The 19,469-nt window shown below is 43.9% G+C and overlaps 1 protein-coding gene across 1 annotated transcript; it reads right to left on the reverse strand.

Annotated features, from left to right (window-relative positions):
* Positions 1 to 677: 677 nt before the first annotated feature.
* Positions 678 to 4,195, reverse strand: LOC145141170 (boron transporter 1-like). Its single transcript, XM_079074494.1, has 11 exons — positions 3,878 to 4,195; positions 3,603 to 3,685; positions 3,328 to 3,520; positions 3,106 to 3,244; positions 2,651 to 2,983; positions 2,405 to 2,578; positions 2,231 to 2,326; positions 2,020 to 2,157; positions 1,626 to 1,945; positions 1,240 to 1,507; positions 678 to 1,115 (listed from the first exon to the last, which is right to left on the reverse strand). Exons 1-11 carry the CDS (start codon positions 3,979 to 3,981, stop codon positions 828 to 830), a joined length of 2,136 nt encoding a protein of 711 aa, XP_078930620.1. The 5' UTR covers positions 3,982 to 4,195; the 3' UTR covers positions 678 to 827.
* Between the last annotated feature and the right edge of the window lie 15,274 nt (positions 4,196 to 19,469).

A 19,469-nucleotide genomic window follows, 5' to 3' on the forward strand; every position in this document is an offset into this window, starting at 1 on the left:
CCGCTTCAGATGTCACACTCCATAAAAAGACTTGCATATCCTCCTTCATTTCCTCACAAACGTACGTACATCTGCTTGCATGTCCAAAACACATGCACGCACTACATCAATACATTTGTGCTTAAGGAACTTATAAGAAAAGCGTGTTGTGCATGTGTGATACGTTAGCTGAAAAACAGATACTATAAGCTATTTTTAATTTGTTGTCTCACCAAACACTAAATTGCCATAAGCTCAAAACATGAGATAGCACAGCTTATGCACGCCCAAACACAACCTATGTATCATCTTTATTAACCTCATCGGAAACATGTTTATGTTAATACGTATGTACTTCCAGTGTATATTTCTGGCTCGGGCTTGTTTTATTACACACACTTTCTTAAAAGTATTTGCAGGCAACTGTTTATATATGGAACACAGTATAAATGGACATTTATAAACTTGTTTGGGCTGTTGAATCAAACTCAAATCCTCACTCAATTCAATCCTACGTCAAAATGACTTGTCAAACTATGAATCCAGTGTGAATTTAGCCAAATGCTGTCAAGTGAAGCTCAAACTTAGCAAGTCTTGTTTGCAGCTAGCTCCAGTATATTACACTTATTAATTTTCCGAAGTTTATAATTACATGAGTTGACGATAATCTAGTATCTTTTAATGAAAACCAGATGGGGTTTATTCTAAAGGGCCCGCAAACGTTAATATACATTATAACTATTATAAATTATAATTACAAGAAACCAATACAGGTTATCCTGTTACAATAAAGGATGCAAAGAAATCAAACAGGAGATGGCAGGCCAGTAGGGAAATTAAGGGTAGTTTCATTTGCAGGGACTTTTTCCCAAAGAAGAAGGCCCGGTTGGACTAAAAGGTTCTCTTGGAGCGGATCGAGGACTATGCAAGACTCTGAGTTCATTAATCCTAGGACTGTATGCTTTCAGTGATAATCTTGGACTCTGAAGATTCTTGGCATCTCTTATAGGAGTTGCTGTGGTGCTTGTCACTCTGGAACTACTTGTACGCCTAATCTCACCCCTGCTTCTAGTAATCACCTCATCTAGCACTTCCCCAGCATCTGGAACCGAAGATCTAGCACCAAATTCTCCCTCCTAATTCAACACATGAACAACAATTTTGTTTTAATTACAACGTACATATAATATTAATTAGAATTAACTATTAAGCCCTGGCTGTGGCTGAAATAATAGGATAACTAGTTACAAGTTAAGTTACCTGAGGATAATTAAAAGGTATAGCGGGGGTCTCCTCATACTCTGCTGCATCCAAGTCCTGAAGGTGTACGCCTTTGAAAAATTTAGGCAAAATGTACTGTCTTACTGGAACCAAGAGCATGATCATGAGAGGGAAGAGAAGCCCTGCGATGGGAACCCACGTAAGCCCAAAACAGATGAGCAAATATGATGTCTGGAATAATGTGAAAGTCGCAATCGTCTTGAATGGCACAGTTTCCACAAAGGTAGCATGGTAGTCTTCCAGAACCCTGTTTGCAACAACAACAACAACATCAGATTTTCTCTGAGAAAATGTTTCCTTCTTTTTTTTTTCTTTCTCTCATGAAATAAATTAACAGTTAACAATATAATGGTGTAATTAATTACTTGAATCTGCGGCTGGGTGCAGTGAAGAGCAGTAATATCCTTTCCCAGAACTGGTTCCCAGGTAAACTCTCAATGGCCATGAAAGCAAAGTAACCCCAAAGGACAGAAGTCGGAATCAGCTTTAGAAAAGGCATGGCTGCAACACATCCTCCAACCATACAGGATTGGAGTAGGTTGCTGACACGCTGTTCTTTCACCTCAACAGGCAGCAGATCATCTATCTCCTTCTCCACATCAAAAACAGTCTCATCCACAGGTGCATCGATGTTCCCCATGCTTGCAGCTAATTGAAGCGTTGATTCCTTTAGCTCCTTCAAACCCTGCATCAACATACATCACCATCATTTTACCAAACAATATCTTTAATTATTTGTTTATGAAAAGATTTAATTACTCGGTCTGAGGGTGCTTGGTGGATTAAGGGAGTCTGCATTTGCTGATATGCTTCCTGCATGTTTCCATATAATTCTCCTAAGCTTGAATTCATCCTCATGCTTTCACGTGCAGAGACAACAAGTCGATTCCGAAGCAACTGCATGCACATCCAGATGAGTCAACAAACAAACAAACAAACAAAGCATTGGTAATTTGGTATGTTATGCTACCTGGTGTTTGAGAGTAGCAAGACTCTTGGTATGCATGGGAGATTGTGGAATGACACCATTGGATGGGGGAATTCCAAGCAGACCACACAGTAACGTCTGCACCATGATACGAATATAATTTCTGTAGCTAGTAATAATATACATAAATATAATAATTAAGCATTTGAAGCACACCAAAAAGCCCAGAAGGAGCAAGTCGTAATGGAAGGAAGGCGGTTTTCTCAAATTGAATTCTTTCTGCTGAGCAAGTTGAGATGCTACACTGTGGTCAAAGTAGTATAGTACGGCAATCATTGTTGCTGGAACAAAAGCTCCAAATATGAAGAGAATAGGCACATCCAGCATATCCTGTGGATTTGGAACCATTTATAAATTAGCTAAAGTAAAAAATGTGAAAAAAAAATTTCAAGATTTAATTACCTTGACAACCGTCCAGTTCTGATATGCACCAGGAGACCATGGATTGGGGCTAAAAAGACGGCGAGGGATTCCTTTTGGAACAGTTGCACTCGGTGCATACGAAACAGCTGTCCAAACAAGGACCATAAGGGGCACCCCGTAATCTGCAACAAGGCTTCTAATCCAGCCAGAACCATATCTCCAAGATCTGGCTTTCCTGCTTTTTAATCCAGTCAGCAAAAGCCCAAAGGACAAAACAAGTGCAAACATTCCATTGGCAAATCTCCATGAAGGAATGAACTCGATTGACTTTAGGTCTGCTCGCTCTGGTATGCGGAACTCATCAACTAGTCCCTGATTTGTTAATTTATCAGAATACAATTTTTCTCAAGTCAGTCAGTCAGTCAGTCAACAGCAGTGGTACTGGTAGTAAGAGAGAGCATGCATCATGCATGAATCAATGAAACATGACTTACTCTGATTGCTTGTTGCATAAACAGCATCGCTATAAGTAGGCCGAAGAGTTCACCAGCCACACGTGTAAACCGGTTTATAATCGAACATGCTCCTAGTATGGCTAGCAAGAACAGCAACCCCGCAGTCCACACACATACCCTGACACAGTTTGAGCTAATTAATTAACTTTTCGTTTCCATTTCCCACCAAATTAAAAGTTAAAACTAAAATACAACACTCACCATCCGCTCCATGCAAGAAACAGGTTATGACCAAGTTCTGGTCTTTGTTTCGCAAAGTTATACATGAAGGTGTACATGAGTACGGTAGGCTCTGCAACACCTAAAATCAACAGAGGCTGACCTCCAATGATGGAGTGTATCATCCCACATATCGCCGTCGAGGCTAATGTTTGAACGGCCGTCAGAGCTCCTTCTGCAAACCAAACCAGTCCATAAAAGTTAACAACAACTCTTGATTTAACAAATTCTAATCTATCTAAATCTATTTTGCATACCGGTATTCCTGTCCAGTTGTTCGCCGAAGGATATAACTGGGATTGCTGACGCGAAGAATATATATGTTGTGGGAGCCAAAATCCTACAGTTACCCCACAAAATAAAAAGTATGAGACTCTATTTCAATTCAAACTAGAATTCATTCTCATAAAAGTTTCCCCGGTTTTCACTTTCAGGGAAAACAAAATCAGAGTATAAGGATCTTTGCAATCGAATAAAGGAATACATACAATTACAAACCAAGCTAAATTTATGTCTAATTTTTGGCAAATACCTGAAGCCTGCACGGAAGCCGCCGGTCCAGTCTTGCTTGTAACACGTCAATCGTCCATCCAGGTCGTTCTTGATTCCTTGAAAAGGCACAAATGTCTCTTCCATTTCACACTTAACAACTTACTCCCGCAGATTACCAGTTCCTTGTTTCAATAATTTACGGGCTGCCCATTCTTTAGAATTAAAACACCTCAAGGAATTGCTTTTGACATTTTGCTAATAACAGATTTAGAAAGAATGCGACTTCGGAGTTAACGACGGAACATGGTGCGGTGGGAAGGATTAGGCGAATCTGAGTGTATGTATTGATGTAATGTGATGAATGAATGAAGTGGAAGCAAAGGAATGTAATTTATAAGGCTGGGAGGAAGTGGTGGTGAAGGTGTGGGGATTGAGACAAAACTAAGTGTCGAATCGGAGGAGAAAGTAGATGGAAGGGTGGGGTGGGGTAGAAATCTCAAATGCTGGTCAAACTAGGGGGATGAAATCGATAAGAACATCCACTGTCATGGCTCTGTGATGTATAAATGAGATGAGGGTATTTTACTGTAATGGAGTTGTGAACACAAAGCAGCTTAAAGATCTGGGAAAGACAGACTGACAAGCTACAAAGCTAGCTGGCTGGAGTATTATTTATTAATTTTAGTATGCAGGAGGAGAAAATTGCATTTGCCTCCCTTCTTCTTCACTCCATTTGCCACTAATGCTTTTGAGGTTTATGATTTAACGTTTGGTATCCTAATTTTTAGGGTTAGCTTTTGAGGTTTATGATTTAACATTTGGTATTCTAATTTTTAGGGTTAGGTCCCTCAGGACTATTATCGAGTTGGTTGATATAGGCTTCAATCGGGTAGGATGGCCGATGGGCACCTTTTAAATTGAAGTAAGGTTGTTATTTCAACTTCTACTGGTTTGATTAAAAGAGGAGAGCACGTCGTCTATAGATCTGGAAAACCTGATACGATATGATAACCCGATACAATCCGACACAAAATTAACGGGTTTGAGTAAAAGATTTTGATATGTTTAAGTAAACGGGTTGACATGGTACGACATGAAAATTAAACAAGTTGGGTTAAGGTCAAGACTTTCAACTCGAAAATGACTCGAATATTACCCATTTAATTATATATCAATTTTTATAAATTTCATATTTTTATAAATATATTATATATTATAGACCAAACTCAATAATTAAAATTAAAACTTTCAAAGTGACTTGATTTTACTCATCATCACCATCTATCCATTTTGCTCCTCAACTGTAACTATTTCTATTTTGTCGTCTAAACTAAAAATGAAGTTTGTCATTCCATATCTCAACTTCAGTGTATCACTTTTTTTTCCGCCTCCCGATCTCCTACTTTCCAACATTTAAAATGTTTCAACTTGACATGACACAACATATTTACAAGCTAACACCCACCCCAAGCTAACGTTTGCAACATGTAAAAACTCAAAGATCCTAGCCACTATGAATGGAGACTGATCATCTCTCCTCCGGTTAAGGGTACTTAATCCCCTCTAAGCTTTAAAGAGTTAATAACCTCTTTCATCCGTGTTTGGGTTTCTACACCTTGCTTGGACGCATGATATCTTACTATGGGATGTGAGTAAGAGGATCATTCCACGCTTTAGTGGCTTGGCAACCCTCTTATTTCTAAACATATGTTAAGAGCCTAAGGTTTAAAGAGTTAATGACCTCTTTCTCACGATTCTAGGTTTCTACACCTCACTTGGATGCATGATATCTAATTATGGGATGTGAATAAGGGAATCGTTTCACACTTTAGTGACTTGGAAACTCTCTTATTTATGAACATATGTTAAGATCCTAAAGTATATTTCTAAGGTTTATAACATTATTGTTAGGGCTAAGATCTTAGAAGCTTTAATAAGATCCTCGAACCTAAGGATCCTAAAACCTTAGGATCATCAAACCTCAGGATCCCGAATATACTCCAGGATCCTGATTAATATTTTTTATTATTTATAATAGATATATATTCTATTGTTTTTCTCACATGTGCATAAATAATCAGTCAAAGTCACACTCTCAACGAATAGTCGTCACAACCATGCAAAAGACCCGGAGGACCAAGTCAAGCAACGACTATAAGTTGATCTCGGAGGATCCCAGAATTTTCGAAATTATTGTTATTAGCTTTAGACTATATATATCACTTTTATTCATCACACAACACACGATTTTTGGCAGTATACTAGCACTTGTACTCATACTCATTACATTTTCTCTATAATAGTTCATTTCAATCAATAAAATCATCAAGGCAGGTGATCGTTATCACTTCCCAAGGTTTTATGTCGGAGATCCTAGCAAGGATCAAGGGCTTTCCTTGTAAACCTCTTGTGTAATTTTGTTCTAATTTCATTAATTACTTCACTAACAACACCACAACCTCTCATACACTTTGGTTGATATCCACTTAGTCGATTTTTGACCAAAACAATTTGGCGCCCACCGTGGGACCGTGGTGTTCAAAATCCCTCAGAAAATCATGTCTACTCAATCGACTCTCTCCTCCTCCTCGATTCCTCCCATTTCTTCTAAAAACCTCCCACCACCACCGGCTGGAGCTCCCAAGAAAGTCTCTGAAACACCGAAGAAGAACATCTCTCCGGTTACCCCGGGACTCTAGGATCCTCTGTGTTGATTTCCAACAACGAGATCTTTGCTATAATAAAGAGACTAGAGCGACAGGTCGCCCAACAACAGGAGGATAATAGGACGATTCTCAAGGAAGTGGAAAGAATGAGGAGGGAAATCCACAAGCCTCAGGAAGGAGCGCCCTCGGTCTTGCAGCCCAAGATCCTGAACTTTGATAACCTAGGATCCTCAGTGATCCGTCGCTAGATAGGATCCTCAATATCGGCCTCTATTCCCGCTTGGGGCGTGGCTCCAAGGTACCAAGCCCATAAGGCTCAGGATCCTAACGAAACCTTTGTTACTCCCAATAATAGGGATCCTGGTAACTCTATCAATAATAATAATTTTATAACTAACTCAATGGATCTTGACACAGGTTTAAGCCCGATCATGGCTAAGGAGCTACAACAACTAATACAGAGGATCTCAAGCGTACCCGAAGTAGTTCAACCGGTACCAGAAGTATCCCCCACAAGTTTCAAGATCTCTAGATTCATTCCAGCGATAGCTGATACTGAAGTTCCAAAACGCTTCCAGACCCCCAGCATGAAGCCCTACGACGGAACTACGGATCCTGAGGAGTACGTGGCACAGTATAAGGAGAGGACGGAAATTATTCCCATCCCCACTCACTTAAAAGAAGCTTGAATGTGCAAGGGCTTTGGTTCCACCCTCATAGGATCCGCTCTAAAATGGCTCCTTAATGTTCCTCCTTATTCGATCACATCATTTGCTCATTTGATTAATTTATTTAACAATCAATTTTCTTGTAGCAGAACATTCGAGAAGATCACTAGCGACCTCTTTCGAGTGGTTCAGGATCCTAAGGAATTCCTTAGGACTTTTGTGAACAGGTTTGGCAGGGAAGCTATGAGTATCCCCAACATTGACATGACGACTGTAGTCGAAGCCTTTAAAATGGGCTTAAAGAAAGATTCTTCCTTCTACGAAGATCTCGTAATGACCCCATGCATGAGAATGGACGAAGTCAGAAGCATGGCATTGAGATTCATCAGGCTCGAAGAAGACAATGAGATCCAAAAAAGGAGCAACCGACCAAGCTCTTATGATCACCCCTATAGGAAGGCCGACTCCTCGGCCCAAAGATCCAATAAATCAAAGCCTTATTCCAAACCCGACCATCACAGTGTTAATGCCCTTGAAGATGAGGGGGAGGAAGAAGATTTCCCTAAAATTACTGACTATTGTTTTTCTATGGATATTTCAGGTGTAATCTTTTCCATGCAGGATCTTGGAGACAGAGGCAGATAGCCAAGGAAAGGAGAAAAATCCACTGCTTGGAAGGACAAGTCCTAATGGTGTGCATATCATGAGGACTTTGGTCACGTCACGAAGGATTGCATATCTCTCAGAAAGGAAATGTAACGCCCCGACTCTCAGGTATCGATTTTGTATAATAATTCCTTTGATTCAAGGTCTACTCGACGAGTTGGTTGCCCTACTCGTCGAGTAGCAGCAGGTTGGTTCACGTATTTTAGTGACTCACTTGCCGAGTCCAAGAAGGGACTCGACGAGTAGGTGACAGATGAAACCCTAAATCCCAGAGCATTGCACCCTATTTAAAGGATCATTGGACTTCCCCAGCCTCCCCTTTACAGTTACTTGACACCCTCAAACCCTAATTCGTATGGGCATACTCCATTTGTGTTTTTAAGCTTGGGAAGAGGATTTTTAGTGGGAAGAAGCTTGGAAATCAAGTGACTAGGATCAAGGAACGTGTGTAACCAGAAATCTACCTCAGTTGGCATCCTTTATGGAAGGTATTAAGCCGTTATCCTAACCCCTTTTTCATTCTAGATCTATTTTGGGTGGATTTTAGGGATTTTCTAGCTTATTAGGAAGCCTTTCTTGTGTTTGAGCTAAGATCTAAGGTTGCAACTTCAGATCTGAACTCTTTTGGGTCTCTAAGTCCATAAAGCTTCCAGCTTTTGCTAGAATGAGACTCTCCTAAGGTGTAGAGCTCCATTGAAAGCTTGGACTATTCATTTAGAGTCTTTAGGGCCTTGCATGCACGTAAAGTTTGCAACTTTACGTGATAAGCATGCCCTAGGAGCTTAGATCTGCAATATGGATCCGTTGCATGGCTTAAAAAGTACTTGTATGGTTGAAGGTCTGAAGGAGCTCGGCGAGTTGCATAGTCAACTCGGCGAGCCACATGAAGATAATCATGTACTCGACGAGTTGGATGAACAACTCGGCGAGTCCGTTGAAGATTGTCGTAGACCCGACGAGTAAGTAGAATGACTCGGTGAGTCGGTTAGGGTTTCCCCAACCTTCAGACACGTATGAGCACGGCGAGTTGTAAAGGGAAAACTCGGCGAGTTAGGCACGAAGTTACGGCCACTAACACTAGGAACTCGACGAGTCACTCAAGTGACTCGGCGAGTTGGCGAGTCATGCCAGGAACTCGGCGAGTAGCTAAGGGTACTCGACGAGTTGAGGTCAACATGGACTATTGACCTTGAAATTTGACTTGGACATTGGCCAAGGGTCGACTATTGGACTTCTGGGAGTATCTTGGGAATTTATGAATTTTGTGATGTGTCAGATATAGGTGGTGGAGTTTGTGGTGGTGATCCGGGAGTTGAGCTTTCTAGTTTCAGACGACAGTTGCGAGGTGAGTTATCCTTACTATACTAAGGCGTCTAAGGCACCAAGGCCGGCCCATTGGATATGTTATCCTAGCAGTGTTGGAATGTTGAGTATGAGTAGTGTTGCATGTTAGTGGCTGTGCCAGTTAGGTAGATCTGTAGGACTACCTGTGTTGTTATATGATTATCTGTATGCTCAGTGGTTATGTTATCTGTTGATATGTTATGTGGGATGGGTTGAGGTGATACTGCTCTGTGCGGTAACCAACAAAACCGAGAGCATTCCAGATACAGGCTAAGGGAGACTCGTACTGTGGGCTCGATGGCAAGCCAGATGTGAGTTGTGGACCTGTAAGGCAATCCAGACTCACACTGTGGGCCCAGGGGTGATCCAGTCTGTAAAGCTTTGGACCCAGTACATGCTATTGTTTATATATGTGTTATGTGCAGTGTATCGGTATTTTGGGGGAACTCACTAAGCTCTTGGGCTTACAGTTTCATTTTATTGTTTCAGGTACATCAGGGGATCGCGGCATGGCGAAGGCATGATCGTACAGCTCCTCCTGCTTTGTTTATGATTCTGGGGAAACTCTGATATAAACTATTTTGGAAAAACGAATTTGTAATCATTAATGGATCTTTATTGTTTTGAAAAGTTTAAATTTGGTCTGATTTTTATGGATGTTACAAGTTGGTATCAGAGCCTTGGTTTGAGTTAATTGGAGGAACATGCGTGTGAATCCAGTCTCAAATCAAGGAAAGGTTTTCGAAATGATTTCTAAAATGGTTTTCAAAATAAGTAAATGAGGATGCAGGGTGTACGATCAGCTGGAGCCAGTAAGTAGACCCCAAAATACCATACAGTTATTTGATTATGTGATATGTTAGAACAACATGCTAGAGATAGGCTAGGGATCTTCAGGAATTGCATGATAGAGTTGCCTGATTATATGATGCCTGCTAGCCTAGGGTTTTCCTTATATGAGATTGACATCATTATTGTAGTTGCTTAGTGTATGCATCATGGTTATACATAATTAAGATCTTATAGCCTAAGAATGTTTGGCTTGACCTTATGTTCTGTTCTTATTGATTAGGGCTTAGGGTAGGATCGGATATTCGAAAGTCTATAGGGTCCAACGTTATGTATGGCTAGCATACACTAGTGCTACAGGGTTGGTGGAAGTTTCATGGATGAGTGGGTTTTGAGATATCTAGCATTCCTCTAGGAGTGAGGATTGAGCGCTCGCTATGTTTATGTATTAGTAGGGTGTTGTGGTGATACTTGAGACAAATATGGGTAGGTGTGGAAGGTAGTATGGGCCTGTACTACTGAAAGCATAGGACCCATACGCGTATCAAGGAAGTCACAACCCCTAGGGTTTAGTCGGGAGTTGGCTCCCAGTTATTTATGTGGATTATCTGATATCTTGTGGTATGTTTCAGAATGGTGATGACGAGACGCTTTATGACTGGATCCGGTTCAGGATCAGGATCGGGAGATGGGGACCAGGAGGGGCCAACAGCACCTGAGCCCGTGATGCAGATGGGTACAAAGGAGTTGGATGCCAGGATTCGGGAGATCCTGCATGATGAGGTTGCTGCTGCGTTCCGGGCACAGCTGCCGGAGATGTTTGGGTGTATTAAGACCGCCATGGTCGAGTACTTCAACGAGCGATACGCAGCCCTTGTGGATACGGCTGCCGCTGCAGCTGCATCTGCTGTAACAGCGGCAGGGGGAGGAGGAGGAGCCACTCGGGGCTTCCAGTACAGGGACTTCGATAACACGAAGCCTCCTACTTTTGATGGGACGCAGGACCCCATCAAGGCTATGAGGTGGATCTCAGATGTGGAGGGGTGTTTCTTTACCTGCTCGTGCCCTACTGACCAGAAGGTCAGGTGTGCTCTGAACCTGATGAGGTCCGGGGCCAAGGAGTGGTGGAGATTGGCGATTGGGTCGTACACTGATGATCAGAGAGCTGCTGTTACTTGGGAGCAGTTCAGGGATATGTTTCGTGCTTGATTCATTCCACGGGTCGAGCGGGAACGGTTGTCACAAGAGTTTTTGAGTTTGAGACGGGATGGGGAGTCGGAGACGGAGATCACCTGCATGTTTACTGAGAGGGCGATGTTCTGCCCAGAGTTTGCTTCCGAGCAGGCTCAGATGACCCGTTATCTGAGCATGCTCAAGACTGACATCTGTCAGTTTGTGTCTACCCAACGATGTGATACTCTTTTGGAGTTGCAGGAGGCCGCTAGGCGGCGTGAGTTGGAGATTGAGCTTCATTCGAGGGAGTAGCGGCAGGCCCCGACACAGTCTCAGCCGGTGCTGAAGCGGTCTAAGACCGTTGATTCTAGGATCGGGGGTCATTAGAGCCGCACTTATGGAAAGTGTGGCAAGGGTCATTCTGGTGTGTGTCGAGCTGGTAGTGGGTGCCACAGGTGTGGCAAGGAGGGGCATTACGCATAGGACTGTGGCCAGACAGTCCCGGTTCAGGGTATGAGGTTATGTTATCACTGTGATTAGGTTGGCCACGTGAAGGCCAACTGTCCGTTGCTTGCTGCTAAGCCGGCGCCGGTTTCCGCGCCAGCTACATTGAGGATTCTTGATGGGAGGCCAGTTAAGGCAGAGCCTCCGAAGGCTTAGGGGCGTGCCTTCCAGCTTACGGCCGAGGAGGCCAAGGCAGCACCGGATGTGGTTGCTGGTATGTTTCTATCCTTTATCTCATTTACAATATCTGTTGTATGCTTATCTGTTGTACCTGTGATTAGGTACGTTTCATGTGAACTCCTTACCTGCATTGGTTTTATTTGACTCGGGGGCGAGTCGGTCTTTTGTATCTCAGACATTTAGTAGGGAGTTTAGAGTTCCAGTAGGCGAACTAGAGTGTCCGTTGCGAGTCTCTATCGCCAACGAACACGGGGTTTCTGCTTCTTCGGTCTACCGAGGATGTGAGATGGAGATCTTCGGGATACCGTTTCTGATAGACTTGATTCCGATTCCCATGAGGGATGTATGCATGATTGTAGGGATGGACTGGCTCAGTCGATTCAGTGCCATGATTGATTGCGAGGGTCAGCGGGTAGTGGTTCGAACCCCAAGTGGGGGAGAACTGATCGTATACGGTGAGGGCACCAGAGTGCGATCAGGGTTTTGTTCAGCCGCTAGGGCTCGACAGTACATTCAGCACAGGTGTGCGGGTTACCTAGCGTGTGTGGTGGATACGCGAGTCAGGGATCAGACCCCAGTTTCGGAGGTTCCAGTGGTTAGAGAGTTTGCTGATGTGTTCCCGGAGGAGTTGCCAGGGATACCTCCGGAGAGGCAGGTCGAGTTCCGGATCGACCTGGTGCCAGGTGCGGCCCCTGTCGCTAAGGCGCCGTACCGATTGGCGCCGCCTGAGATGCAGAAGCTGTCATCACAGCTGCAGGAACTACTTGGCAAGTAGTTTATTCGACCTAGTAGTTCTCCATGGGGAGCACCGATCCTCTTCGTCAGGAAGAAGGATGGTTCGCACCGGACGTGCATTGATTATAGGGAGCTGAATAAGTTAACGGTGAAGAACCGTTATCCACTTTCGAGGATAGATGATCTCTTCGATCAGTTACAGGGTGCATCTTGGTTTTACAAGATCGATTTGAGATCCGGTTATCATCAGGTTAGAGTGAGGGAGGAGGACGCGGAGAAGACCGCGTTTCAGACTCGTTATGGACATTACGATTTCGTGGTGATGCCGTTTGGGCTCACCAACGTACCAGCAGTATTTATGGACCTGATGAATCAGGTCTACAGACTGATGCTCGATCGTTCGGTCATTATATTCATAGATGATATCTTGGTGTAATCCAAGACCCGAGAGCAGCATGAGGAGCATCTACGGGAGTTATTGGGAGTCTTGATGCGGGAACGACTTTATGCCAAGTTCTCTAAGTGCGAGTTTTGGTTACGAGAGGTCCAGTTCCTTGGGTATCTCGTTAACCAGGAGGGGATTTTGGTCGATCCGGCCAAAATCAAGGCGGTCATGCAGTGGGAGGTTCTGAAATCTCCCTCAGACATCAGGAGCTTTTTGGGATTAGCAGGGTACTACCGGAGATTCATTCAGGATTTCTCCAAGATTGCAGTACCCCTCACTCGTCTGACGAGGAAGGGGGTGGAATTCCGGCAAGGCCCTGATCAGCAGAGGGCGTTTGAGACCCTCCGACAGCGGTTATGCGAGACCCCAGTCTTGACACTCTCGGAGGGAGTTGAGGATTTTGTGGTGTTCTGTGATGCATCCATCACAGGTTTGGGGGCAGTCCTCATGCAGAGAGGACGAGTGATAGCCTATGCATCGCGGCAGCTGAAGCCGCATGATACGAGATACCCTACGCACGATTTGGAGTTGGGGGCAGTAGTGTTCGCTCTCAAGATATGGAGACATTACTTATACGGGTCCGATGCACCATATACACGGATCACAAGAGCTTAAGGAATATCATGGATCAGCCGAACCTGAACATGAGGCAGCGCAGGTGGCTGGATGTAGTCAAGGACAACGATTGTGAGATCCTTTACCACCCCGGTAAAGCGAATGTGGTGGCAGACGCTTTGAGCCGCAAGTCAGCTGGGTCTTCCACCCCAGCAAGATGTATGAGGATAGCTGTGGATTCTCTGCTTGTGAGTTTGATCAGAGATGCCGAGGTTGAGGGCATGCGACCGGAGAATTGGAAGATGGAGAGGATCAAGGGTGAGAATACCCGGTTTGTGCAGGATAGTCGAGGATTATTGACCCGATGCGGTCGGGTTTGGGTTCCGATGTCTGGTGGGGTCAGGCAGACGGTCATGGAGGAGGCTCATAAGTCTCATTTTTCTATTCACCCGGGGGCCACCAAGATGTATAGAGACCTGAGTTTGAGTTACTGGTGGCCATGTATGAAGCGAGAAATTGCTTGGTATGTCGAGAGGTGCTTGACCTGCAGGATGGTCAAGGCCAAACATCAGAGGCCGCATGGTAAGTTGCAGCCTCTAGAGATTCCCATGTGGAAATGGGAACAAATCACGATGGATTTCATTACCAAGTTGCCGAGGACAGCGAAGGGATTTGATGCTATATGTGTCATCGTGGATCGATTGACCAAGAGTGCCCATTTCTTGGCTATCCCGTTTCTGGCAGAAGTTCCACGGGGAACTGGGCACGCGGTAGCACTTTAGCACAGCATTCCATCCGCAGACTAATGGTCAGAGCGAGCGGACCATTCAGACCCTCGAGGATATGTTGAGGGCGTGTGTCATTAACTTCAGTGGGAGTTGGGATTCCCACCTATCGCTTGCAGATTTCGCCTACAACAACATCTATCATTCCAGTATTGGCGCCCCGCCTTTCGAGCTGTTGTATGGACGGAGATGTGACACCCCGGTTTGTTGGGGTGAGGTGGGACACAGGGTGATGGGGCGGACGAAAGTAGTCTTGCAGACTACTAAGAAGATTCAACAGATTAGGCAGCGATTGCAGACCGCTCAGAGTCGGCAGAAGAGTTACGCCGACAGACGTCGATATGAGTTAGAATTTCAGGTGGGTGATATGGTACTCCTGAAGGTCTCACCCTGGAAGGGCGTGATTCGCTTCAGGAAGAGGGAGAAATTGGGTCCCCGTTACATTGGGTCGTTCAGGATCATTGTCAGGGTTGGCAAGGTGGCTTACAGGCTAGAGCTACCGGAGGAGCTTAGTCGGATTCACAACACTTTCCACGTTTCTCAGTTGCGAAAGTGCATTATGGACCAGGAGGCAGTGGTGTCGTTGGATGATATTCAGGTCGATGAGCGCCTGAATTACATGGAGAGGCCTGTGGCCATACTGGAAAGGAAGATGAAAGTTCTGCGGAACAAGGAGATATCTTTGGTGAAGGTACAGTGGGAACATCGGAGGGGGTCCGAGTGGACGTGGGAGCCAGAGGCAGAGATGCCGGAGCACTACCGGGAGCTGTTCGCCGCGGCAGACTTCGAGGACGAAGTCTAGTTCAAGTGGGGGAGAATTGTAATGCCCCGACTCTCAGGTATCGATTTTGTATAAGAATTCCCTTGATTCAAGGTCTACTCGACGAGTTGGTTGCCCTACTTGTCGAGTAGCAGCGGGTTGGTCCACGTATTTTAGTGACCTACTCACTGAGTCCAAGAAGGGACTCGACGAGTAGGAGCTGGCAGATGAAACCCTAAATCCCAGGGCATTGCACCCTATTTAAAGGATTATTGGCCTTCCCTAGCCTCCCCTTTACAGTTACTTGACACCCTCAAACCCTAATTCGTATGAGCATACTCCATTTGTGTTTTTAAGCTTGGGAAGAGGATTTTTGGTGGGAAGAAGCTTGGAAATCAAGTGACTAGGATCAAGGAACGTGTGGAACCAGAAATCTACCTCAGTTGGCATCCTTTCTGGAAGATATTAAGTCGTTATCCTAACCCCTTTTTCATTCTAGATCTATTTTGGGTGGATTTTAGGGTTTTTCTAGCTTATTAGGAAGCCTTTCTTGTGTTTGAGCTAAGATCTAAGGTTGCAACTTCAGATCTGAACTCTTTTGGGTCTCTAAGTCCATAAAGCTTCCAGCTTTTGCAAGAATGAGACTCTCCTAAGGTGTAGAGCTCCATTGAAAGCTTGGACTAGTCATTTAGAGTCTCTAGGGCCTTGCATGCACGTAAAGTTTGCAACTTTACGTGATAAGCATGCCCTAGGAGCTTAGATCTGCAATATGGATCCTTTGCATGGCTTAAAAAGTACCTGTATGGTTGAAGGTCTGAAGGGGCTCGGCGAGTTGTATAGTCAACTCGGCGAGCCACATGAAGATAGTCCTGTACTCGACGAGTTGGATGAACAACCCGGCGAGCCCGTTGAAGATTCTCGTAGACCCAACGAGTAAGTAGAATGACTCAGCGAGTCGGTTAGGGTTTCCCCAACCTTCGGAAACGTATGAGCACGGCGAGTTGCAAAGGGAAAACTCGGCGAGTTAGCCACGGAGTTACGCCCACTAACACTAGGAACTCGACGAGTCACTCAAGTGACTCAGCGAGATGGCGAGTCATGCCAGGAACTCGGCGAGTAGCTAAGGGTACTCGACGAGTTGAGGTCAACATGGACTATTGACCATGAAAGTTGACTTGGACTTTGGCCGAGGGTCGACTATTGGACTTCTGGGAGTATCTTGGGAATTTATGAATTTTGTGATGTGTCAGATATAGGTGGTGGAGTTTGTGGTGGTGATCCGGGCGTTGAGCTTTCTAGTTTCAGACGATAGTTGCGAGGTGAGTTATCCTCACTATACTAAGGGGTCTAAGGCACCAAGGTCGGCCCATTGGATATGTTATCCTAGCAGTGTTAGAATGTTGAGTATGAGTAGTGCTGCATGTTAGTAGCTGTGCCGGTTAGGTAGATCTGTAGGACTACCTATGTTGTTATATGATTATCTGTATGCTCAGTGGTTATGTTATCTGTTGATATGTTATGTGGGATGGGTTGAGGTGATACTGCTCCGTGCGGTAACCAACAAACCCGGGCTAAGGGAGACTCGTACTATGGGCTCGATGGCAAGCTAGATGTGAGCTGTGGGCCCGTAAGGCAATCCAGACTCACACTGTGGGCCCAGGGGTGATCCAGTCTGTAAAGATGTGGACCCAGTACATGTTGTTTATATATGTGTTATGTGCAGTGTATCGGTATTTTGGGGGAACTCACTAAACTCTCGGGCTTACAGTTTCAGTTTATTGTTTCAGGTACATCAGGGGATCGCGGCAAGGCGAAGGCATGATCGTACAGCTCCTCCTGCTTTGTTTATGATTCTGAGGAAAACTCTGATATAAACTATTTTGGAAAAACGAATTTGTAATCATTAATGGATCTTTAATGTTTTGAAAAGTTTTAATTTGGTCTGATTTTTATGGATGTTACAGGAAATCAACTATCTCCTGGGCAAAAGATACCTCAAAGAAATCTTGGGAGAAGAAGGGAAAAATCCAAAGAAAAAGACCAGGATCCTCAGAAGATCCTCGAAAGACCAGGATCCTCAGAAGATCCTCGAATGACCAGGATCCCCCCCCTCCCCTGGCTGACGCCAAGGTGATCAATGTGATCTCTGTAGGATCTGACATTTGCGGTACCCCCTATTCTGCAGCAAAAAGTCACGTCAAGGTATCCAAAACAGAGAAGGAAAATGGACCACGGAAGAACTCAACGATCACTAACCAAAAGGAGATCACCTTCGACGAAGCGGATAGACAGGACGTCCAGGATGCTCACCATGACAGATTAGTAATCACTATATACATCACCAACCATTTAGTCAGATGGATCCTCGTCGACGGAGGATCCTCAGTGAACATCATACTCCTAAACACGTTAAAAAGAATGAACCTCCTGGAGAATGAGATAGTTACAAGATCCTTAGTACTGATCGACGTCAGCGGTGAAACTAAGCACACCATCGGCGAGATAAAGCTACCAATCTACATAGAGGGGGTAAATTTTGTACAACGTTTTTGTGTAATTGACACATTATCCTCTTATAATGTCATATTAGGTAGACCATGGATCCATGAAATGAAGGTTGTTCCATCGACGTATCATCAATGCGTAAAGATGCCCACCCCATGGGGGATAGTGAAGATCATAGGAGACCAACAAAAATCCAAGGAATGCTACAAGACTTCGATGAAGTCCTCAAAAATACCACGATAAGCACATAAATTAAGGCAGGGGCACGAGGCGTGTTGGAAGCAAGAGAGCATGGCATAAAAGAAGTGCCCCTGAACCTTGAGGATCCTGAAGCCAAAGTTCTCATAGGATCCTCAATACATGAACAAGTCGAACAGGATCTCATAAAGTTCCTCAAGGACAAAAGCAAGACGTTTGCATGGAAGGATGAGGACATGACGGGTATTGAAAAAAGCATAATAACCCATAAACTTAACATCAACCCATATTTCAGGCTGATACACCAAAAGAGAAGGAAGTTTTCACTGGAAAGAAACCAAGTTATACAAGAAGAAGTAGAAAATCTTCTCAAAACTAGCATGATGAAGGAAGTGAAGTTCCCAAGATGGCTGGCTAACGTGGTCGTGGTGCAAAAGAAGAACGGTAAATGGAGAGTATGTGTAGATTATACAGATCTTAACAAGGCCTGTCCCAAGGATCCTTTCTGTAGCACCCGATTCTTGGTACACATTTAAATTAAAGAAAATATTACATTTTACTCTGGGACTCGGCGAGTTGGAGGCCCAACTCGTCGAGTAGACTTGACTGACGATCGGGGGTTTAAGTGACCTACTCGACGAGTCGGAAGACCGACTCGACGAGTAGGAGCTGTCTGGACAAAACCCTAATATTTAGGGTTTGCACCCTATTTAAACACTTTATCTCGTCCCAACCCAAACTCCATCACCCTCCCAACTCAGAGAAACCCTAGTTTGAAACCCCAAAACCATTTTTGAGTATTTTGAGCTCTTTTATGCCTTTTGTGTGTGTTTGAAGTTGAAGGAGAAGAAAAGAGCTTAGGAGATTAAGAGGAAGCTAGTAGATCCAAAGGTTCTGCTTCATTCTCAGTCCATTCAAGGTAAAAAGCTTGAACCTTGACCATCTATCTCCTAGATCTTGTTTTGGGGCTATTTGTTGGATAAGGTGTCTAAGTCCATAACTTATTTGGTATATACTTGACCCGACCCGGCATGGTCCATTTGGGTTGCACTTCACCCAAACTGTTTATGGATAATTTTATGAGAATTATATACTTACGATTTATTAATATATTATAAGTTATAATATATTAATATAAAGTCATGTTATTTAATTAGTTTTAATCTTGAATTAATTATGAATTGATTTAGTGATGAAAAGGAAGACTAATTAAATCATGGGCTATTATATTTATATGGTGTGGGCTAATGCTCATTTGTTAATGGGCTAAGCTTATATGGAAGTCCATGGATGATCCATGGAGCTTTTAACCCATGGATCCTTGGAAGAGGAAAAGACATGGGTTATTAGGGTTTCACCCTAACCATGCACACTATATAAACAAGCTTCTGTTGCATGAAAAACACCCTAGTGTGTGTGTAATAGTGGTGGCCGAAATCTAAGAGTTAGTATACTCTCTCATACATTTTCCAAGTTTGTGGTGATTTGTGATTTCCATTTGAGGCATTCACATTATTGGTGCTTGGCTCTCAAACTCCAAGGAATCAACAATCAACAAAAGGTATGTAATTCATCTAGTTCTTTTATGTTTAAAAGTACCCCATGCCATGCTAGATAGGTTATAAACCTTGGAAAATAATATTTTGCATGTACCTTAGA

The sequence above is a fragment of the Lactuca virosa genome, chromosome 9, assembly GCF_052849685.1.
Source record: "Lactuca virosa cultivar CGN04683 chromosome 9, Lactuca_virosa_CGN04683_v6, whole genome shotgun sequence".
In the NCBI taxonomy this organism is placed as follows: Eukaryota; Viridiplantae; Streptophyta; class Magnoliopsida; order Asterales; family Asteraceae; genus Lactuca; species Lactuca virosa.